Genomic DNA, 23,016 nt, shown 5'->3' on the forward strand with positions numbered 1-23,016 from the left:
GTTATACCAAGCAGCAACCAAATGTTTCAGTGGGGCTCAGTTGTTTTTTTTTAGGTTTATTTCCTTCCAACCTTTTTTATAGCAGAGCTAGACCACTAGAGAATAATTAAATAGAAGTTCCCATAAGCAGGAGTTTTAACATGGAATTCTATGAACTCACTAAAGAAGTCTATGGGATCCTAAGAAGCCTACTGATCTCCTGAAATTGAATGTAAAATAAATGCAAATTTTTGTAGAGGAGAGTCTGTGTTTTTTATCAGACATTCAAGAATATATGACTCCAAAAAATATAAAACTTGTTACTCAGGGGGCATTTTCCCTGACTGTTCTGAGCCAATAAAAAACCTCTCCTAAGATTTCCACCAATGATACTCTCCATCAGTAATTGCTAAAAACAACAGGACAGAAAATTTGGGGAAGCCACACAGACCCAGGGAAGTAACTCTTTATTACTTGGAGCATAAATAAATTTCCTTTGCCCTTTATTTTTAGACTAGGTCCTCAGAAAACCAGGGAGAGACTCCACTGAGATATTTTCTTAGTGAGGAATCATTTTATACTTAATTCCCATTCAGTCAATTAATAGTTTTATTTATATTTAGGATTTTCATAGGTAACCACAATAGTCATTTTCAGAACTGTGCGTTGAACACAGAATAAGCTGGTTTTACCCTGCTGGTAAATGATAGTAATAGAGTAGTCTATTTTAATCAGCTACTGTGAAGATTTTGTAAGTCTCCATCAAATCCCTGTGTGCTGGGATTTATCATAAAACTGAAATACAGTTTTAATGAATATTAAATCATTGAAGTGTTTTTTTTTACATGTGATTGACAAAACTTATCAGTATGCATGGTATTTGTAGGACATATATTCATTTGGTCTATTTCTTTCTTACCCCAGAGTTAATCATCACAATTTGAAATTATACATTTGTGTGATTATTAAACTATCTCCCCACTGGTCTCTAAAGCTCTGTGAAGGCAGGGACTGTATATATATATATATATATATATATATATATATATATGACATATCTGTATATGGTTACTATTATATTCCTGGTGAGAGCCAGCTTCATGGGCATGCGATTTGTGCAGCCACAGAGATTGGGCGCTGAGAAGGACTCCATGCTTGGTTTAACATTCTGCTGTTGCTGTCTTGAATTGCTTAAAAATTTTTTAAAAGGGAACTGCCTTTTAAAGGGCATGTTGTACTGGGCCCCACAGATCATGAAACCATCCTGTTCCCAGCCCCTATCACAGTGCTGGCACATAGCAGACACTTAATATAAATTGCTAACTAACTGAAAAATAATAAGTAAATGCAAACAAACATAGTTTATACTTCATTCTGATCACATCCTGCATATATGAGAATTTTAAAGTATTTGACTGAATTTAAGGGCGAACCAGGATTGCCAGGTGACATGGGACAGAAAGGAGAAAGAGGGTCCCCCGGCCCACCTGGATATCCCGGGTCTCCTGGACATGACGGAGTCCCTGGAAGTCCCGGAAGTCCCGGCCACCCAGGTGAGCACTGACTTCACAACTCTGAAAGCTGGAAACATGACACTTAGCATGGCTCTCATGTCCTCTAATCATCTCCGTTGGCAAAAAAGCTATTTAGGCTTTTGTACTACAAGTGCTTTTATTCAACTTTGATTGTCAAGTTCTAAGACACTAAGAAACAGCAAATTAACCCAAAAGAGCCTTATTTTTACTGATCAGTCAGTTTGGTGGACTGAAATCTAAAAACATGTACCTGTAAATAAAACCTGTGAAACACAGCCTCGATGAATTCAGCATAAAGACACAACATGTTAGTTCGTTGCCCAGTCTTACGATAGTCTATTAGTTTTCTAGGGCTTCCATAACAAATAATACAGATGGGGTGGCTTAAACAACAGAAATTTATTTTCTCACAATTCTGGAGGCTGGAAGTTTGAGATCTGGGTATTGGCAGGGTTGACCACCTTCTCACTGTGTCTGTCCTGTGTCTGTGTCCAAATTTTCTCTTCTTAGAGGAACACCAGTCGTATTGGATTAGAGCCCAACCCAATGACCTGATTTTACCTTACTTGCTTCTTTAAAGACACTGTCTCCAAATACACTGATATACTGAGACATTGGGGATTAGGACTTCAGCGTATGCATTAGGAAGCAACACAATTCTGCCTGTAACACTGTTGTGATTTTTTGCTGGCATGTTTCAAGGTTGAATGTTGGCTTTCTTTCTCTTCTGCTTATAATTCAAGTTTCAGCTTTTGTTTTATTTTGAAAAACCACTAAGCTACTGGGTTGTAGCTTTGGGTCTTACTTGAAATGATGATATTTAAGTCATCTTTAAAAACAATGAAAGTTTCAATGGATTTGCGATTAATTCCCAATTAAAGCAATAAAGCAGATATTGAGTGGTCCCTGTGGCTGGTGTCTGCATACCTTTGAAATGGATGCGACACATCTCTGCTGTGCTACTCTGGGGGGAAAGCCTGAGGGGACTGACGATGGGAGTGTTTGGGCTGGCGTGAGCACAGACGACTGTAAGAACTGACCATATCAACCTTTGTTGTAACCATTAATCTTTGGATGTCCTTTTTCCCTTTCCCTCTCTCTTCATTTATAGGAAAGCCAGGTCCCGATGGCGATTTGGGGTCTAAAGGAATCAAAGGCTTCCCAGGCTTTCCAGGAACGAAAGGCCCTCCAGGTTCCACTTCTGTACTTTGTCTATTTCCCTTTCCAGAGGGAGCACGTTTTCTCCTGAGTTTGGACTCTGATACCCATATCTCTGAGCCATGACTGCCCTACAGAAGGTAGATCCCAGTTATTCGGTGCTCAGACAGAAATGCAGAAAAGTGAGGTTAGGTATTTAGACGTAATTCAAATATCTGCCAGACCCTTATTCACCTGTTCATAGTTCCACTGTGAATGTAGCTTCACATAACTACAGTTCTGAAAAGCGAACTCCTTTACCAGAATTACACACAACTGGTACATTAGGCCATTGATAGGAAATAAGTCTTCTCTTTGAATCTCACTTTTTTCCCCCCAGGTCCTCCAGGATTCCCAGGAAATCCTGGACCAATGGGTATGAGAGGTAACCAAGGGTGTGATGGAATTCCTGGACCAGCAGGAGAAAAGGGAGAACCAGGTACAACTTGCTCATTATCTTGGATCCACTAATTTTAGTTTGCATGAAATAATTAGTGACACTGGAATCCTTCTCTGCTCTAAAGTCTTCTCTGACAGAACTCTTCTCTGTTTAATGTGTTCTGGGAGTATGTTAATTAAACTTCCTTCTGTTGCCAAAGGGAAATTGACCTAGCAGAATGAATTATATAATGTATATAATGAAATTAACCACATATAAAATATCAATATGCCAAAATTACCTCTTTCAGGTTTGCTGGGGGCATTTCCAGGCCCAAAAGGAAAACCTGGTGCTCGAGGTGAGCAGTCCTTTTTGATACACATTTTCTAGGACAGAGTCTAATTTAACATGCCTGAAATATTGAATTAAATAAATCCCAAAGGCAATGCAGGATGTTTATCTTCTTCGTATTCAAGTAAAAACACTTTATTATTACCATCACAACAAAGTGAGTGAATTAGAAACTGTGACCCAATTTTGGAATTTCTTTCTTTGAAAGTCTTTAAAAATAAAGACTTCTTATGTATTTGCTTTGCCTTTGTTTAAATGCATGATTTAAATGCATAACTTCCTGCAAGGATGAAGGTGGATTCGATGAGTTGTCAGTGAGCGTCCCTCCCTGCTTTTCTGAGATGCAGTGATAACGCTGCTCCTTCCCCACCTTGTTGTCTCCCTGGGTCTGATTCCAACCCCCAGAGCCAGCTGGGGGTTCACGCTAGTGATTATAAAAGGCCACCCAGGAACTCGCTCAACATCTCAGACGTGGCACTTTATTGAACATGTCATTCAAAGTATATACACGTTTTTTTGTTTGCCAAATGGCAATTCTGGGTTTCTCATGCCAGCGTTTCGTAAAATGAGCAGCTTCTTTTCACTTTTTCCAATTTGTAGACAAACCTGCCAGAAGAAATACTAGCTTATTTGCACCTTCTCAGCCATGGGTCCTGTGGATAGGAGTATTTTATTAGTTCACAAGGATCAGCAAGGAGTAGCCTGATACTACTGAGACACTCAGAGGGGCCGGCATTTCCTCTTAACCTGCCAGCTCGACTGGGAAAGTGGACAAGAGCTGTCATTTTCTGTTTGTTTCTGGATGATGTGATAGTCCTTTTGGTGGAGCTCAATGTCCCCACATCTCTCATACTTCTCCCTTCCCCATGTGCATAAAGGATTTCCCAATCTAGTGCATAGTCTAGTTTTAGAATTATGGCCAAAAGGAGAGTTTCTGTTCATTTCCCTGGGATGAGCTCACAGTTTAACCATTTAGAGTGAGAACACTAGCATTTAATTGGAAATAAAATTTGATATAAAATTATCACACCTTAAATTTAAAAATCCTCAAAAATTAACAAACAGCCTAATTATACAAGTAAATGATTATGCATCTCAATCCTTCTAGGATAACTAATTAGGGAGTAGACGTTGAAGCTTGAAAGGTATGAATCATTTTAACTAGTTTATGCTCCCAAATCCTAAAAAAGAAATCATATCATAAAACACGGAAGAATTTTATTGGACTTGGAATATACAACCCTAGAGAGCATCTTGGTACCTCAGACCATTGCTAAACCCTGTTGTACAAATACCGTATTTTGCAGCTTGAAGTAAGCTGAAATCATTTAAACACTTTCATTTAAAAGCATAAATTACAGGAATAAAAGAGCTAAAGAACACAACAGACAAAGGGCTAGATATTCAATATTCATCAATTTTATTTTCAGCATCACTCTTTGTCTTCCACACATCAAAACTTCCCAAACCCTTCCTCTGTGCCACTATCCTCTTCTCACTTTTCCTTCTTTTTCCTCCAATCTGTCTCTTATTTTTGTGCCATTTACTGTTTCTAGAATAACAGAGATGGGAGAGAGGAGGGGGAAATTATTTTCAATCCATACAACGTTTTCCATTCGTGAATGTCAAAGCACAATTTCTTGAAGGTTCTCGGAGATTAAAATAATACTATTAAGTGTTGACCTTTTCGGGGTCTTCTTAGGTAAATCCAAACCTCCTGCCACACTTCTCCCTTCCAGAGTAGTGTTTGTGTTAGAACTTTGCAGGAGAAGTAACCAGAGGACAGAACAGGGATTGTGGCTTTGTTGTTCCTTTTCTGGATTTAACTGGGAGACACTGCAAATGCACACATCATTGCCAGGACGTCTTGCGTTCTACACTCTACTGTCAGTGATTAAATGTCAGCCAAATATATGGTGATGGAAGGAGAACTGACTCTGGGTGGTGAACACCCAATGGGATTTATAGATGATGTGATACAGAATTGTACACCTGAAATCTATGTAACTTTACTAACAAGTGTCACCCCAATAAATATTAATTTTAAAAAAGTTCATCAAATAATCATTGTGGCTTACATTTGTAGAACACTTCAGAGCTTACACTGTGCTTTTCCATCTCAGTTTTCCATATATTATCTCACTAAAGAACTGAGCTAAGTCAGGTATTACCTTCATTTTTTTTATAGCTTAAAGAGTTTTAATCAAAACAGCATAATTTTGTGGTTTTCCAACCTGTGTCTTAATTTAAAAAAACACAAAGAAGGACTATTACAGAATTAAAGGTGAACAATCAAAGTCCTTAGCTTCCTTAAACAAAAAAGGTAGTAGTCTATGATGAAACAATTAATACTTTTTGGATTATTCCAATTTAAGAATATCCAAATATGGCAAGACATAAAATCTGTGTGCTTCTGTCTTTCATTCCTATGGACTTGTTTGAACTGAGATTTTATATTATGCCACAGTGAAAACAAATACAAAAATAATCTTGGCATTGCACTAGAATCAGAAATATACCTAATAGAGAATATGTGATAAAGAATTGACTTCTTCTGTTAAAATATTTTGTATCCAAAATGTATAACAAAAATGTAGGATTAAATATTTTATTTTGATATTAATAAATTAAAATGATTTAAGTCTCTAATATGTTTGTGACCTTATAAGGTTACAGTTGGTTTAAATATAAGAAATCTTTAAAGTGAATTGACTTGACCAAGATCAAATAGCTAGTTGGAGGCAGAAACGGAACTTTGACTCCATTCTTATAGACCTACATTTCTTTTACCAGCTTCTTAAAATATATATAAATTTTTATATATTTTTTATATATCTTGACATGTTTAAGCAAAGTGTCTACGTTATTAGAGATAACCACACACTATAACTCCCAGGATAGAGGCATTACTGAAACTTACCAAACCTTTTGCTTTTCAGGAGCCAAAGGAGACAGGGGAGAGCCAGGCTTGCCTGGTCTCCCTGGCAGGAAAGGGACAGTAGGAGATGTGGGGCCGAGAGGACCCACTGGCGTGGCAGGACCCCCAGGGCCACCAGGATGCCCTGGTGCGATCATCCCTGGCCAGAAAGGAAACCGGGGTCCACCAGGTTCCAGAGGAAAACCAGGTAGAGGATCTGCTTTTAAATAAAAGAAGGAATATAACGTTTGACATCAGAAGCTTTCAACCTTCCCCTCATGTGACTTGTTGCTTGTTTCTTTCCTCTGGTCTTTTCCATCTTCCCATATCTAAACCATGTTGGTGTTCTTGAGGCAGAGTGGACTGTTTGAAAAATTAGCAAACACCTAACTAATGAGCCTAAAAGAGAGAGATGCATCCATTTACCTATATTTATTGAGCGGCTGCCATGTGTGAGGTACTGAGGTAGGCACAGATGCTGCTCTAACAGACCTTCATCAGGGAGAAACAGTTCCTGCCTTGTGCTAGGTGCTTCACTGGCGTTATCACATTCCATCTTTACCACAATCCCATTATATTCCCAAAGGGAAAGAATGTTCGGGGTAATGGTAAGGTGCAGGGTTTGCACTTTCTTCCAAACAATACTGACAGAACCTGCCAAGTTCCCTGACAGGCAATACTGACGGGCTCTTTGTGAATTCAGGTGAGCCTGGTCCCCCCGGACCTCCAGGGACTCACGTAAAAGGCATAAAAGGAGACAAAGGATTTATGGGCGAGACTGGCCCAAGAGGTCCACCTGGAACTGTAGGAGACCCAGGGCCACCGGGTCATATGGTAAGTGTGGACAATTATTTTGACTTCTTATATTCTTCCAAATCTATTTCCGGGATGATATGTACAAGAGGCGACACAAATTTCCCATTTGTGATGCTTCTGTGCAGTGCACCCAACGGAAGACAGAGTCCAGAAGGTTCAAAGAATCAGAGAATCTTAGTTGGTGGACAGATTTGGCCTCTAAGGGTTTCTAAAAGTTTGATTTATAGGGGACTCTTCTCTATGTCATTCCTGACCTTTCCTTCTTTAGACTCTCAACAATTCCAGTGATGGAAGCGTCAAAAGTTTGGAATCACTCCAGATGACAACATAATTTTTCTCTATTAAGACACGTGCAAAGTTATCTGTACCATCCCCTAAATGTCTATTTATTTCCCCCCATGACATACTTTCGAGTATTGTAAGTGGCTGCCCACTTCCTTTCAAATATTTTCTCCCGATACATACTTGTATTTTTCAAATTCAATGTAACCTTTCATCTATTCTGTACCTCCTAGTTTGTCAATATATCCCTTAAAAATGCAGGCTATGGGATGAACACCCTCCAGGGCAAGAACTCAGTACACCATGGAATAACTAGCTAAAGGACGGAAGAGTCTTACTACCCTGAATAGCACCATTTTAAAACCCAACCTAAAATCTACTCGGGCTGTTTGGCTGTCACATCACCATATTGTCATCACACACTGAGTTTATGGTCAGTGAAAGCCCGTGTGCCTTTTCTTCATGAACTGCTACTAAGTTTTATCCATTATCCCTTGTCCATTTTTTGATTTACAACTCAAATGTCGAGCATTCACATTGATCTTTCTTAGATGTCATCTTGTTCATTTAGGCTCTTGCTCCCAGCCTATGACTATCTCTCACCTCAGAGTCTCACTCAACAGCTTGGCCATCTTCCCAAGCTTTCCCTTCACAGCGTATTGGAAAAGCCTGATTCCTCTGTTTACGTCAAATTCTTGGAGACTGATAAGGAAATCAGTTTTGTCATAGATGTCTGGCATTTTCATCAGTGATGCGTAATGAGGTACTTTAGCATGGCTTATTGTCAGGCATCATGTTAAACTGTCTTAAGATTTCTTGGTATTTTGGTTTCCAGAATCTACCTTTTAAAAACTTTTTGTTGTTGTTGTTAGTGAGATATTTGCCAATCTCCAGTCTTACGTATCTCTCATGTTCTCCATGATTCTCTGAAAGTGGCAAACACTGATCCTATGATCACATCAAAAGCCTTTCCAAGGACACTGGGGTTTAGGAAGTCTGGTTTGGAAATGTGATCTCACTTAAATCTTCTGGGGATCCTAAGGTCAGGCTAGGCTTCTACTTTTGAACTTGAAAGATAATTCTTCTTGATGGGTGTCTAACTTGGCTTGGTGCCTTTACTAGCTGTTTCTTTGCATGGAACAGCTCCTTCCCCACCCAAGGGCTGGGCCTGGCACAAGCCCTCCTCTCTGGTTACTTTCGCCTCTGGGGAACAGCCATACCTCAGAAGCCTGGGAGTCCTTGATCAAATGGTTCTGTTTTCTCTCCCTCCTTTTTAAACCTCATGCCACCTTCTGCAAGCAATAGGACTGTTTTTTCATTTGGTCTTCTTGCTCCAAAGACAGCTGGCTCAAAGGCCAGTCTTGTGATTCTTGGCAGTTTTCATGTTCATTGTTTCCAAGTAATAACATTCTGTCTCAATTCACACAGACAGTTTAAGAGTAGATTTAACACACATTCTGACATATGGCTCTTTTTGGAAATCCTGCTCCCTCCCCTCTCCTCCTGTATCCTTGAGCATCTCGTGGCTACAAGAGCAATTAGAGTGAACCTCATGAGGAGGAACATCTCCCCATCAGATTACTGCATCCTTGCCAAAAGCATGTGAGAACTCCCTGACGACCCCTTCATGCTCCCATCCCTGGACACTTTACTTCTCCCACCACCCTGACCAGGAGTAATGTATAACCCCGCCAGATTAGTTAAAATGATGGCGGGTGCTATAATTCACCCACAGCATGGCTCTGCTATGTTTGCAAGAATTATAAATACAAGTTATAATTTTCATTCTGGCAGTCTGGTGCCAGTTCTTCCTGTCCAGTTGTATTCAATACTCACACAGCCTACGTTAGCATCAGAAGTTGTGATTGCTCTTGGGCTTAAGGGTAGTTTTTTTCTTTTCTCTTGAAAATGATAGTCCTAAGGACAGGTCTGGTTGGCAGAGGAGTTATAGGAAGAGAAACGCTGGATTGGAAGGCAAAAGTGATGTCTGTTAACTTCGGCTCATTCTTACCCAACATAATAGTATATCCTACTTGCTTTTTAAAAAAATTGCAGTGAATAGTTTGACTTTTTTAAAGTTGTGGTTCTGTTCTCTTTCATGTAACATATAGGGAGCACCAGGTACCCCAGGTCCGCCAGGGTCCAGAGGTGATCCTGGATTCCAAGGATTTCCAGGCATAAAAGGTACTGTTTTTCTGTGCTTCCCTTTGGATACAGATAATAATGAATAAGATTCATATTTCAGGGCACACAAGTGTTTACTGAGCTCCTACAGTTGGGGTGGGTACAAATGGACCTCAGTATGAGCGAAGAAAGAAGACTCCACCAGCACCCAACCTCAGGGGGCTTAAAACCTAAAACCATACCTTGAAGATGGAAGCTACAGAAAAACTGGCAGAAACAGTTTAAAGCCATTACCTTGGAGAATACTGACGTGTTGGGGGCTAGGGAAACTACACTAATATCAACTAAGTTTTATCCATTATAAACAGTACTGCTTTGAATTGTTTATTTTACCTTGTGCATGTGCTACAGTTTTGAAAAGCTGAAAATCTCAAAGGAATATTCACCAGCCTGTTGGTTAATGGAGAGGGTAATTTTGTATATGCGGATTTAAGCATTTGCATTTTTATGGGGGATGTGTTTTATGTTTTTAATCAGAAAAACAAGAATACTTGGGGATTTTTAAGTTCAAATGTTCATACACATAAACTTCAGGTTTCAGAATATGATTCTCAAATCTCCCATAAAGGTGCTATGACCTTAAATAAGGTTTTGAATATTGGATTTTTTTGCCTTTTCTGGTTAAATCCTCTGGTATTGTTTTTTGTATGGCAGAGCACCTATTGGGGACTGTAAGATGCTAAATGGGAAGTGTGGCCAAAGTGAACAAAGCCAAATTTTCACAAAGGAAAACTTCTCCCAGGTCTAAGAGGGAAGATGAGGTCAAGGAGAGCCTTCTAGTGCTTTCAACCACTGCCTCTACACGGAACAAATTAGCTAGGAATAAATGAAAGCAAGTGATTCTTGCAGTCTCACTGCACCCTGGGCAGGTGAACTGGGGGAAATTTGTGTACCACCTGTCACTTCCCCAAGCCTCACAGTAGTGATAGTTCACATTCTGGTGAAATATTTAGAGATATTTAGAGGGTAGATTCATGAAATCAGTTCTCTTGAACTATGTTCCCTGAAACATTCAATTACTCTTAGATTTCAGAATAAGACCATCCATTAGTTGGCACTACTCACGAGTTTGCATTTTTTTATTCAGAAAGCTTTCTTTTCCAAAAGGAAAAATATTTAGGCTTCTTCTGGTGTCTATAAGTAAATATTAACACCTTCCTCAAGTTCTGCTCAAGTGGATACTTTATAGTGTAGTTGCCAGTTAACTTTCGGTTATATAATTGTTTTATTTCTTCTATGGCTATCATGTTTAGTATTAAAGTCTTTCTAAGTAATCAGATGTAATGTCTACATTATTCCAAGATTTTTGTAAGAGAGTATTTCTCCAAATCAATGGTTCTTGGTCATCTTTTATTCATGTCAAAGACTGGGAGAGAAATCTTACTTTGATGGTTTATATCAAAGCAGATATTCTATAGATATTCTACATGTGCTCATGAAGAGTTCCTAACATAATAACTCGGGGCTATTCGTAAAACTAGAGTAATAAACTGAGAAAATAAATAAATTAATTAATTAATTAATTAATTAACAACCAATATAATTCACCAGGAAATAGGTTTTAATGTCACTTTGTATTTTACCTTAAATATGAAATTGAATTGGTTTCTGAACTTAAATACTGCACTCTTAGGAACTCTTCCTCCTCAATGCTAAAATACAAGTTCTCAATGCCTACTTCTAGAATATATTTTTCAGTAGACATTAAACATGACCAATTGGATCCATATGAAATGCCAAAACCCATGTAAATATAATGAAATTACAGGCTGTCACAGAACTCATGGCCTCGGCATAACTTCCAGTATCTGTCCTTTGAGTTGATCACTGACCTGAACAACTAGGAAACAGGAATCCCATTGTCCTAAGGGGAATCACATTATCTTTTTTTTTTTTTTTTTAAGGAGAGAAGGGTAATCCAGGATTTGTGGGATCAATTGGACCTCCAGGGCGAATTGGGCCAAAAGGACCTCCAGGTAAATATTATTTCATTAGTACTGCTGTCCATGAAGAAAGGGTAACTCATCAGTGAAGCCACCATCTTCTTATGTTCACGTCAACAGGTGCACGTGGAGACCCAGGCACGCTTAAGATCATCTCCCTTCCAGGAAGCCCAGGGCCACCAGGCCAACCTGGAGAACCAGGGATGCAGGGAGAACCTGGGCCACCGGGACCACCGGGAAACCTAGGTATGGTGCTGGCGGCACTGACGTGGATTACTAGGAAGTGGTGAAACCAGCAAATGATATAACTTCACAGAAAATGTTACACATTACAGTTATTTTACAATCAGTTTTAGAATTGAGCTCATGTTACTCTTGACCAGCAAATGAAAGACGTTTTGAATATATTGAAAGCTGTTGTGCATACTATAAACTTGAGCAAATACACTTCAGGGCACTTATGGGTTTTTTCATTAAGGTATAAGTATTGTGTCTGTCTTCTCTGACAGTCGTTAGTCTTAGAGCTCTATTTCTAATTAATTGCCTGAATAAGCCTGATTTCTTTGTATTTAGACCTTTCTAACACTTTGTACAGCACTTGGAAAGTAGTAAATACAAATGTATGATTAATTTTATGAAAATTTTCAAAATATTGGCATATGAAAATTGAACTACCCCCTGTATATAAGTTTAGCATATTGTAATAGACTTCTGAATGGAATTGTTATGTTCTAAGTTTGTGTGGGTCACTAAGGACATAAAAAGGATATTACTTTGATCGATACAAGGGCATAGTGAATTCTGGAACAGCATAAATTAAAATGGCAGCACAATTTTAAAATGCTGTATTTACTCCTAGTTCATTTTTGAGGATCTTTTGTTTTCTGTGAAGCAGAGTGTAACAAGTTGGATGACCGACTGTCCCAGTTTGCCTGGGGCTGAGAGTCTGCTTAGTTTGCAAAACTTACATTGCTAAAACTGGGGAAGTCCCAAGTAAACTGGGATGGCAGGTCACCCTACCTTTTATTCTATGTGAACGATTTAATACAATTATTATATTATACTATATTTATTGTTTGTTTGTTTGTTTGTTTGTTTTTGCATAGGACCCTGTGGGCCAAGAGGTAAACCAGGCAAGGATGGAAAACCAGGAACTCCTGGACCACCTGGAGAAAAAGGCAACAAAGGTTGTAAAGGAGAGCAAGGTATGCTAATGGCTGAAGGAGCAAGGTCTTAATAGACAGAGAAGTCGTGTTTGAATATGTGACTACAAGAGTAAACTAGGTCTTCCAGTGTGTGTGGTTCAGATTAGACTAAAAACCAATGGCAAACATTCACTTGGAAGATGAAAATCAGGAGTTGCTGTAATATACCATTCTTCCTGATGTCAGATCTGCCGGCAATTTCTGGGTGTGGGCCGGGATCCTGTCTTGTGAAGCCGAAGAATGGAAACACGGACCAGGGAGAGGCAAAAAGTTGTAAAGGAAGATCGTTGATTAGAGGCAGGAGAAGAGGCTGCAGCTCCCGAGCAGGAGGGAGGACCCGAAACTGGGAAGCCCACTAGCTAAGGCAAAAGGCTTTTATTTCTACTTTCCCCTGCCTGCTTGGGGAAGGGGGCTGGAGCCTTCTAATGGAATTCATCTATTAGGTTTGTCCTGTTTGCCCATGCTGTAGGGATTAATGAAATAATCTACTCCTATCTACTAGATCTGCTCCTTTGTTGGCCAAAAGGGATTTGAAACATTCCAGAATCTGGAGTTTCGGGATATGGCTGCTTTTTTTTTGCTTATTCCACCAGAGACCTCCCTGTCTACCTAGTAACATGCTAACTAACCTGTCTCATTCCTACCTCATAACTGGGCAAATGTGTTCCAGATTTTAAGGCTGAGGATAAGCAGACCTAATGAAACACTAATTCTATTTTCAGAAAGACCAATACTCTTTTTAATTATTTATAGCAGCACTTAGTTATAGCAGCAATTAGTTATAATTAGTTATAATAATATCGACTTATAGAAGTGGTACATAGTGGTACATCTATATAAGTACATAGAAAAATATTATCTTGGTAAGAAAAGAGGAGCAACTTAGTATCCTCTTAGGAGAGCCATCTTTTACCTATGCCATTCTTAAATACAACTCGTGTGCATCCTGAAAAAAGGCCTCTTAAATATTTCAGCCCGAACATGAGTTACACGTTCACCTGGATCAAAATCTACCTTCCGCAAAAGTTCCAAAAGCACCTTCTAGAAAATAACTAGATGTCCAAATCTTATTTTTTAGTATTGCTGACTTTGTTGAAAGAAGAAAAATTCTTAACGTGATTTCCCAATTTACTGACATATGCCCAGATCTACTATAATAAAACTGGAGTCTAGAGATTTGAATCTTTAAAAATTCAAATATAATGCCTATATTAACTATGATATTAATTGCATAATCACTCAAATTTAGTATTGTCACGAGTGTACTTTAGAGCACTATTCATCAACTTTCCTTCAAAAAGTGGTGAAGAAAAACAAGTCTTGTTAATAATTCTGTTAATTATGTGTTTCAGAATGTTTCAGAATGGGGCCACAGCAAGAAGAGCAAGAGTACTACAGTGCAAATTGTAGTGAAAATGATTAGCAAATAGACATAAGTTAGTCCTAATGCTATAAAGGCCTCATAAGACTGAGAAAGGGATTCAAGAATCAGACAGCACTGGTATAAACTTCTCAGAAAACTCCTTGGCCTTTCTTAGAAATGCAGAATATCCTAGGATCATGCATATGTGCATAATAGCTCACCTCAGGTTTCTGTCACGCTTAGCTAATCACTTCACAATTCCTGTGCAGAAACCTGAAGGCATCTTCTGCTTGAAGCCAGTTAGAGCCCCATTCGAATGAGGGTAGATATTAGCAACAGTGAAGACACCTTCCCCATCTGATATATTAAAAACATGGCAATTTTGGACATTTCAAGTAACACGTGAGACTTTGACAAATGTGGACATGGCCTATTTTTAATTTCAAAGAATGAGTCAAGGATCTGAAAGATAAGAATGGGTGAGAAAACTGAAAAAAAAAAACCTTGTGCTTTAACAAATCCTTGTGAAAAGTTTGACTGCCAAGTTGGGACTAAACTAGGTCACAGCCTGACTCCACCACGTGGTTATTCATGGGCAACAATGACTGGGGAGGCCAAGGATCCAAGTCTCTGCCTCCTCTGCATTTCCTTGGAAACTTAAAGGACCATGACCCAAATCACACTGGGATGGGGGTCAGGGTGCAGTGGCAGTGGGAATGGATGAGGGGTGATGGGGTAGTAGCCTGTGCCAGCATCATAAATAATAGGTATTTGATGAAGAAAGGGAGAACAGAAGGAAGGAGAAAGGAGAGAAAGGGTAGGTCACTGGTCCTTAATAGACAGATGAGTATTCATTAGCCTACTCCAAGTGCAGAGAACAAAGAAAGTAAAAAAATTACTTACTTTGGTTTTAACACATATAAACTTAACACTTGTGATAGTAAAAAAAAAAAAAAAAGTCTTCTTTTCTTATTTGCCTTACTAGTTGTTCAAAAACTTTCTTAAAGTTTGCATCTTTAAAAGGAACTTGCAATGTTTTCCATGTTTATTTAATTTATATAAAGCACATGTGATTTTTTATCTTCTTGAAGAGATTTTCAAATTGTAGATATTTGATTTCTTGGTCCCCACATTATAGGACGATATATTCACTTGTTCCTAAAAGATGTACGTGAGACCTATCAGAAGTAGACCACTGTGTAGGCACTACAGGGAAATACAAAGATAAAGACTTCGTCTCAAAAAATTTATCATGGGAGATACACAAATATGTATAAAAACGGGCATTGTGTGACATTAATAAACACTGAATAATATAGTTTGGCCATTTGATAAGCCACTATTCTTTATGATTCCTTCTAGGTTTGGAGCTTATCAGATATAAACATTTAAATTAGTACTATAAAACAAGTTTGAGGTTGTGTTTGTGTTGTAACATGCATAACGTGTTTCTTAAAGGTCCACCTGGATTCGATGGACTGCCAGGTTTGAAGGGGAAACCTGGAGACACCGGACCACCTGCAACCAGGATAACAATGAGAGGCTTTGTTTTCACCCGGCACAGTCAGACCACAGAGATTCCCTCCTGTCCAGAAGGGACAGAGCCGCTCTACAGTGGGTTTTCTCTTCTTTTTGTACAAGGAAATGAACAAGCCCACGGACAAGACCTGGGTAATGTCCGAGTTTCCAGTCACTTTGTTCTACATACAGATTGTAAATTTTTATGGCATGGGGTATTTCTTTCTGAAGTATAAACAACCTTAGTTATCTTACAGCACTTTTTAAAGAGAGTAAATAAAACATTGGCCTCATGTCTATTCTGGAATGTGAAGCTCTTTTTAATTAAAGTACAGTTGACATACAATATTATATTAGTTTCAGGTGTAAAATAGTGATTTGACATTTATATACCCTATGAAATAATCACCATGAGAAGTCTCGTAACCATTTGCCACTATACAAAGTTATTGCGATATTGACTATATTCCCTGTGCTGTACATTATGTCCCCATGACTTATTCTTGTTAGAAGTTCTCACCTCTTAATTCCTGTCACCTTTTTGTCCATTCCACCCACTGCCCAGCCCTCTGGCAACTATCAGTTTGTCCTCTGTATCTATGAGTCTGTTTCTTTCATTTGTTCATTTGTTTAGATTCCACATATAAGTGAAATGATACAGTATTTGCCTTCTGACTTATTTCACATAGCATAATATCCTCTTGGTTCATCCATGTTATCACAAATAGCAAGACTTCATTCTTTTTATGGCTGAGTAACATTCCAGTGTATATACATCTTATCCATTCATCTATTGATGGACACTGAGGTTGCTTGCATGTCATGGCTATTGGAAATAATATTGCAGTGAACATAAGGGTGCATATATCTTTTTGAATAGTTTTTGTTTGTTTGTTTTTTTAGGATAAATACCCAGACTAAAATTGTTGAATTGTGTGGTAGTTCTATTTTTAATTTTTTGAGGAACCTCCATATTACTTTCCATTGTGGCTGCACCAATTTACAATCCCACCAACAGTGCACAAGAGTTCCTTTTCTCCACATCCTTGCCAACTCTTGTTTCTTGTCTTTTTGATGACAGCTATTCTGGCAGGTGTGAGGTGATATCATTGTGGTTTTTACCTGCATTTCTCTGATTAGTGAAGTTGAGCACTTTTTCATGTGCGTGTTTGCCATCTACCATGTCCTCTTTGGAGAAATGTCTTTTGAGGTTTTTTTGCCCATTTTTGAATTGGATTGTTTGGATTTTTGATGTTGAGTTGTTTATATATTTGGATATTAATCCCTTATCAGATATATCATTTGCAAACATCTTCCCCCATTTAGTAGCCTTTTCATTTTGGTTTCCTTTGCTGTGCAAAAACTTTTTGGTCTAATGTACTCCCATTTGTTTTCTATTTTGTTGCTCTTGCCCAAGGAGACACATCCAAAAATATATTTCTAACACTGATGTCAAAGGGTTAACTGCCTATGTTTTCTTCTAGTTTTATATTTTCAGGTCTTATATTTAAGCCTTTAATCCATTTTGAGTTTATTTTTGTATAAGGTGTAAGAAAGTGGTCCTGTTTTTCCAACACCATATATTAAAGACTTCCCCATTGTATATTCTTGCCTCGTTTGATGTGGTACCATACTGTTTTGATTACTAAAGCTTTGTAATATAGTTTGAAATCAGGAAAAGTGAGGTCTCCAACTTCAATTTCATTTACTTCTGCTCTGGCCTTTATTATTTCCTTCCTTCTACCAACTTTGGGCTTTGTTTGTTCTTCTTTTTCTAGTTCCTTTAGGTGTAAGGTTAGATAATTTGAGATTTTTCTTGTTTCTTGAAGTAGGCCTCTATTGTTATAAACTTCCTCCTTAGAAAGGCTTTCGTTGTGCCTCATAGATTTTGTAACATTGTTTCCATTTTCATTTGTCTCAAGGTATATTTTGATTTCCTTTGATTTCTCCACTGACCAATTGCTTGCTTAGTAGCATGTTGCTTAGCCTCCTATGTGTTTTTTTCCAGTGTTCCTCTTATAATTGATTTCTAGTTTCATACTATTGTGTCCAGAAAATATTCTTGATATGATTTCAATCTTCTTAAAAGTATTGAGACTTGTTTTGTGGCCTAACATGTGTAGTATCCTGGAGAATATTCATGTGCACTTGAAAAGAATATGTATTCTACTGTTTTTTGCATGGAATGTTCTGTATATATCAAGTCCATCTAGTTTAATATGTCACTTACCGCGAGTTTCCTTGTTGATTTTGTCTGGATAATCGACCCATTGATGTAAGTGGGGTATGTAAGTTCCTACTATTATTGTATTACTGTCAATCTCTCCACTTATGTCTGTTAATATTTGCTATATTATTTAGGTGCTCCTATGTTCGGTGCATAGATGTTTACAAGTGTTAGCTCTTGTTGGACTGATCTCTTTATTATTGTGTCTTCCCCTTGTCTCTTGTTATAGTCTTTGTTTTAAAGTCTATTTTGTCTAAGTATTGCTACCCCAGCTTTCTTTTCATTTGTTTGTATAGACTATCTTTTTCCATCCCTTCACTTTCAGTCTGTGTGTCTTTAGATCTGAAATGAGTTTCTTGTAGGCTGCATATGTGTGGGTCTTCTTTTTTATCCATTCAACCACTCTATGACTTTTGAATAGAGCATTCAGTGCACTTACATGTAATTATTGATACATATGTACTTATTGCCACTTTCTTTTAATACTGGCTTTACAAATGGTTGGTCTACTACCTTTACTATATGTGTTTGCCTTTACTAGAGATTTTTTTTTTCTTTCATATATTTTCTTATTTCTAGTTATGGCCTTTTCTTTTCTGCATACAGAATTCCTTTAACATTTCTTGTAATGCTGGTTTAGTGGTGATGAACTCTTCTAGCTTTTGCTTGTCTGAGGAATTCTTTCTCTCACCTTCAATTCTGAATGATAACCTTGCTGGGTAGAATATTCTTGGTTGTAGGATTTTTTCCTTTCATCACATTAAATATGTCACAACAATCCCTTCTAGCAGGCAAAGTTTCTGCCAAAAAAAATAGCTGACAGTCTTATGGGGGTTCCCTTGTATGTAACTAGTTGTTTTTCTCTTGCTACTTTTAAGATTATCTCTTTATCTTTAACTTTTGACATTTTAATTATTATGTGCTTTGGTATTCATCTTGTTTGGGACTCTCCTTGTTTCCTAGACTTGGATGCCTGTTTCCTTCACCAGGTTAGGGAAATTTTCAGCCGTTATTTCTTCAAATAGGTTTTTTGACCCTTTCTCTCTGTCTTGTCCTTCCAGGACCCATATGATGTGAATGTTAGTATGCTTGATGTTGTCCCAGAGTTCCCTTATGCTATCCTCATTCTTTTTAATTCTTTTTTTCATTTTGTTCTTCCAGTTGGGTGATTTCTAACAGTTGATACATTCTTCTGCATCATCTGATCTGCTGTTGATTCCCTCTAGCGTATTTTTCACTTCAGTTATATTCTTCAGTTCTGATTGGTTCTTTTTTACATTATTTATCTCTTTGTTGAAGTTCTCATTGCATTGACCCACAGTTCTGCAGAGTGGTGAGAATATTTATGACTGTTACTTTGAACTGTTTATCTAGTAAACAGCTTATCTCCATTATGTCTAGCTCTTTTTCTGGGGTCTTGTTTTTTTGGTTGGAACATATTCTTTTGTCTCCTCATTTCGCCTGTTTGTTTCTATGTATTAGGTAGATCAGCTACATCTCCTGGGTTTGAAAATGTGGCCTTACGTAGGAGGTGTCCTGTGAGGCCCAGTGGTGCAATCCCCCCCGTCACCAGACCAGGTGCTCCAGAGGTGTTCCCTGTGGGGACCAGTGTGGCTCCTGTTGTAGCTGAGTCACAACTACTATGGATGCACTGACAGGCGAGGCTGGTCCGTGGCTGTGAGGCCTGGCCATAGCTGTTGTGGGTATGCTGGTGTGCAGGGCAGCGCCCCACCCCCTGGTGAAGCTGGCTGGTGGGTTGGACAGCAACTGCTACTGGCATGCTGGTGTGCAGGATGGGCCTCTGGTATGGCTGACTGCAAGGCCCAGCTTCAATTGTTGCAGACACACTGCTGTACGCTGGTGCCGACTGAGACTGCCCACCACGTGTGGTGAGGCAGGGGCTGCTTTGAGGGGATACCGGTGACGGCTGAGGCTACCCATGTGGCAGGGCAGGAGCCATGTTAGAGGCGTGCCAGCCTGGGTGGGTCCTCAGGGAAATGCCACCATGGGGTGAAGAGTGTTAGCAAGGTTAATGAAGAGTGTCAGAAATGGTGCCTGCCAGTGTCAGACCAGCTAGCTAAAGAAAGAAAAAAGTATGGTATCCACCAGCACTTCTGTCCCTGGAAAAAGTTTGAACAGATCCTTGCCACTCCAGCATACACTCCAAGATCCGTCAATGTATCACCTTCATGTATAAACCAGGTGCTTTTTAAACTGCTGCCTCTGCAATGGGACTTGAAAAGAACACAACTTTGGTTTTCTAAAGCCCTTTGGCTCTCCTAATTGTAAGCCCCACTGTTTTTCAAAGCCAGTTCATATGGGCCTCCTCTTCCTAGTGCAGGTTCCCTGGGCTGGGGCTCAGACCTGTCTCTCTTTGGTGAGGAACTCTGAGGTTGTGATATCCCTCCTGCTTGTGGGTCACCACATGGGGAGTCGGGGGCAGGGTGGGTCCTGACTAGATTGAGTCTCTGTCCCTCCTACCCATCTCAATGTGGTTTTCTTTATATCCTTAGTTGTAGAAAATTTGTTCTGCTGGTCACTCTCAGAGATTGTTGTTCTATATGTCATTGCAGTTTTGGTGTTAATGAGCAGAGATGAGCTCAGGAACTTCCTACTCTGCCATCCTGAACTCAAAGTCAGGAGCCTTGATCTTGAATGCCAATTTAGCTTACCCTGTTTGACACAATTTTCACTTAAATCACCTGTCTGCTTTTTAATTGTAAAAGTAACATCTTCTCTAAAGCTTTATCTGGTTATTAGCTATTATATGCATATGAAGAAATGGGAATACTTGGAAGCAAAGACATTTTTCCAGCCAAACTACTAGTTCTTAAGTTCTACACTGATTAGTAAGGGCCACAGGAAGTATTAATGGTGGGAAAAGGAGGATTTTGTTCCCTATTGGATCTTTGATTTCTATCACTATTAAAACTTCCATAACACATTCTGCAAATAACTCTTTGTGTTGCCTTTAAGTTTTGCCATGTTTTAATTTTTAATTAGCCTCTATCTAGTAATGATACTCAAAATAATTTTAATTTTACTGAAAGTGATACCCAGTCTGATATTTTATTAGGAACTCTTGGAAGCTGCCTACAGCGATTTACCACAATGCCATTCTTATTCTGTAACATCAATGATGTATGTAATTTCGCATCTCGAAATGATTATTCATACTGGCTGTCAACACCAGCTCTGATGCCAATGGACATGGCTCCAATTACTGGCAGGGCCCTGGAGCCTTATATTAGCAGGTAAAAATTAAATCCCTTACTTTTGTGATGGGACCAGGGGAATCACTTCATTTGTATGGAGCTGTAGGCAGCACATCACAGAGCAGAAAAGTGGCGATGCCACCATATCCATTGTTTCACGTTACAGGTGCACTGTCTGTGAAGGTCCTGCAATTGCCATAGCTGTTCACAGCCAATCTACTGACATTCCCTCATGTCCTCCTGGTTGGATATCTCTTTGGAAAGGATTTTCTTTCATCATGGTAAGGAAAAAAGGAAGAGCAAATTCACAGTAAAGTTTGCCTGCAGAATCTTGAATACCCACCAGGAAGGTGACTAACATTGATATGTGCAAGATGCCATGCACATTTGCTTGAAAATCTTTTTTTTAAAGGAAGTAAGTTGGTTTTTGGTAAATAATGGAGTATGTTAAAAAACAGACTTCTCAGGAGATTACCCACAAATTCTAACAAAACATTTAGGTGAATAGTAACTACCACATTGGTAATAAATTTTTAATGTGGCACGTGTTTTATCTATGTCCTCCATAATCCTTATGAAAACCCTGCAGGGTAGTTTCATCATCTACAGATTTACAAAAAAAACAAAAAAGTAATTTTTCCAAGGTCTCACAACTAGTAATGGTAAAGCTAGGATTTGCACCCAAGTCTGTCTGCTCCAAAATTTTTACACCTTACACTGTCTCCCTTTGACATTCATATTTAGATGGAAACTAAGAGAAATAGCCTTTTAAAGACAAATTTCCCAGATGTAAGTGCTAAATGAAAAGAGTCTGATAGCTGCACATACCGTGTTTCCCCAAAAATAAGACCTAGCCAGACCCTCAGCTCTCATGCATCTTTTGGAGCAAAAAATTAATGTAAGACCTGGTCTTATTTTACTATAAGACCCTGTATTATATTATATTATGTTATGTTATGTTATATTATATTAAAGACCCAGTCTTATATTATAGTAAAATAAGACCAGATCTTGTATTAATTTTTGCTCCAAAAGATGCATTAGAGGTGATGGTCCGGCTAGGTCTTATTTTGGGGAAACACGGTATGTGCAGTGGTAATTCATATCCTGAATAGCATCATTTATGATACATTATTACCCCTTCTTTACTCACAGATGACCATTCATTAAATCACGAATTCAACAAATATTTATTGAACACCTACCATGTGGCATGAATGTTCTAGGTACTAAGGATACCAGCAGTGAACCACAGCCCCTTCTCTCATGGAGCTTACATCCTAGTGGTGGAGGTAGACGATAAGCAAGAAGACACAGTAATAATAATAGTAACGAGCTCAGGTGATGAGTGGAACTGTGAAGGACATAGGCAAGATAAGGGGAGAGACTGACAGGGATGAGGTCAAGGAAAGCCTTTGGGAAGTTATATTTAAGCAGATCCCTGAACGACAAGAACAAACCAATCACACCTAGGAGGAAGGAGCATTCCAGGCAGAATACACAACTTTTTTCCTTTTGATGACTATACCTCAACTTGCAAAGTATCTGGAGCGTTAGCAAAGCTGGGTAAAGAGGGACAAGAAGTTTAACTCATGCTGTTTTCCCCTTATAGTCCTCTATTTAAAAAAAGTAAAGCGTTGAAAATGTTAACATCATGTACAGAATTCTCACGCAGATATTTTTATTGGGATAGTTTACAAGTGCAGGTTCTGAGGGCGCTGGGCAAGCTCTAGCATCCCCTGGATCCTGCCTGGAAGAATTCCGAGCCAGTCCATTCATAGAATGTCATGGAAGAGGAACATGCAACTATTATTCAAATTCCTACAGTTTCTGGTTGGCTTCATTAAACCCAGAAAGAATGTTCAGGTAATTATTCAATGTCAAGTTTAATCTAATGACTCAACT

At 38.7% G+C, this 23,016-nt stretch overlaps 1 protein-coding gene across 1 annotated transcript in view; it reads left to right on the top strand.

Annotated features, from left to right (window-relative positions):
- COL4A3 (collagen type IV alpha 3 chain) overlaps nt 1-23,016 on the top strand; it is a 155,743-nt gene that overhangs the window by 129,401 nt on the left and 3,326 nt on the right. Inside the window, exons 38-51 of the mRNA XM_081052082.1 lie at nt 1,406-1,532; nt 2,626-2,706; nt 3,052-3,150; nt 3,401-3,448; nt 6,381-6,566; nt 7,062-7,192; nt 9,568-9,640; nt 11,545-11,616; nt 11,704-11,829; nt 12,690-12,788; nt 15,610-15,822; nt 20,973-21,150; nt 21,278-21,392; nt 22,805-22,977. Coding sequence (XP_080908208.1) covers nt 1,406-1,532; nt 2,626-2,706; nt 3,052-3,150; nt 3,401-3,448; nt 6,381-6,566; nt 7,062-7,192; nt 9,568-9,640; nt 11,545-11,616; nt 11,704-11,829; nt 12,690-12,788; nt 15,610-15,822; nt 20,973-21,150; nt 21,278-21,392; nt 22,805-22,977 — 1,721 coding nt within the window. The remainder of the gene's footprint in view (nt 1-1,405; nt 1,533-2,625; nt 2,707-3,051; nt 3,151-3,400; nt 3,449-6,380; nt 6,567-7,061; nt 7,193-9,567; nt 9,641-11,544; nt 11,617-11,703; nt 11,830-12,689; nt 12,789-15,609; nt 15,823-20,972; nt 21,151-21,277; nt 21,393-22,804; nt 22,978-23,016) is intronic.

The sequence above is a fragment of the Rhinolophus hipposideros genome (assembly GCF_964194185.1).
Source record: "Rhinolophus hipposideros genome assembly, chromosome: 6".
Classification (NCBI taxonomy): Eukaryota; Metazoa; Chordata; class Mammalia; order Chiroptera; family Rhinolophidae; genus Rhinolophus; species Rhinolophus hipposideros.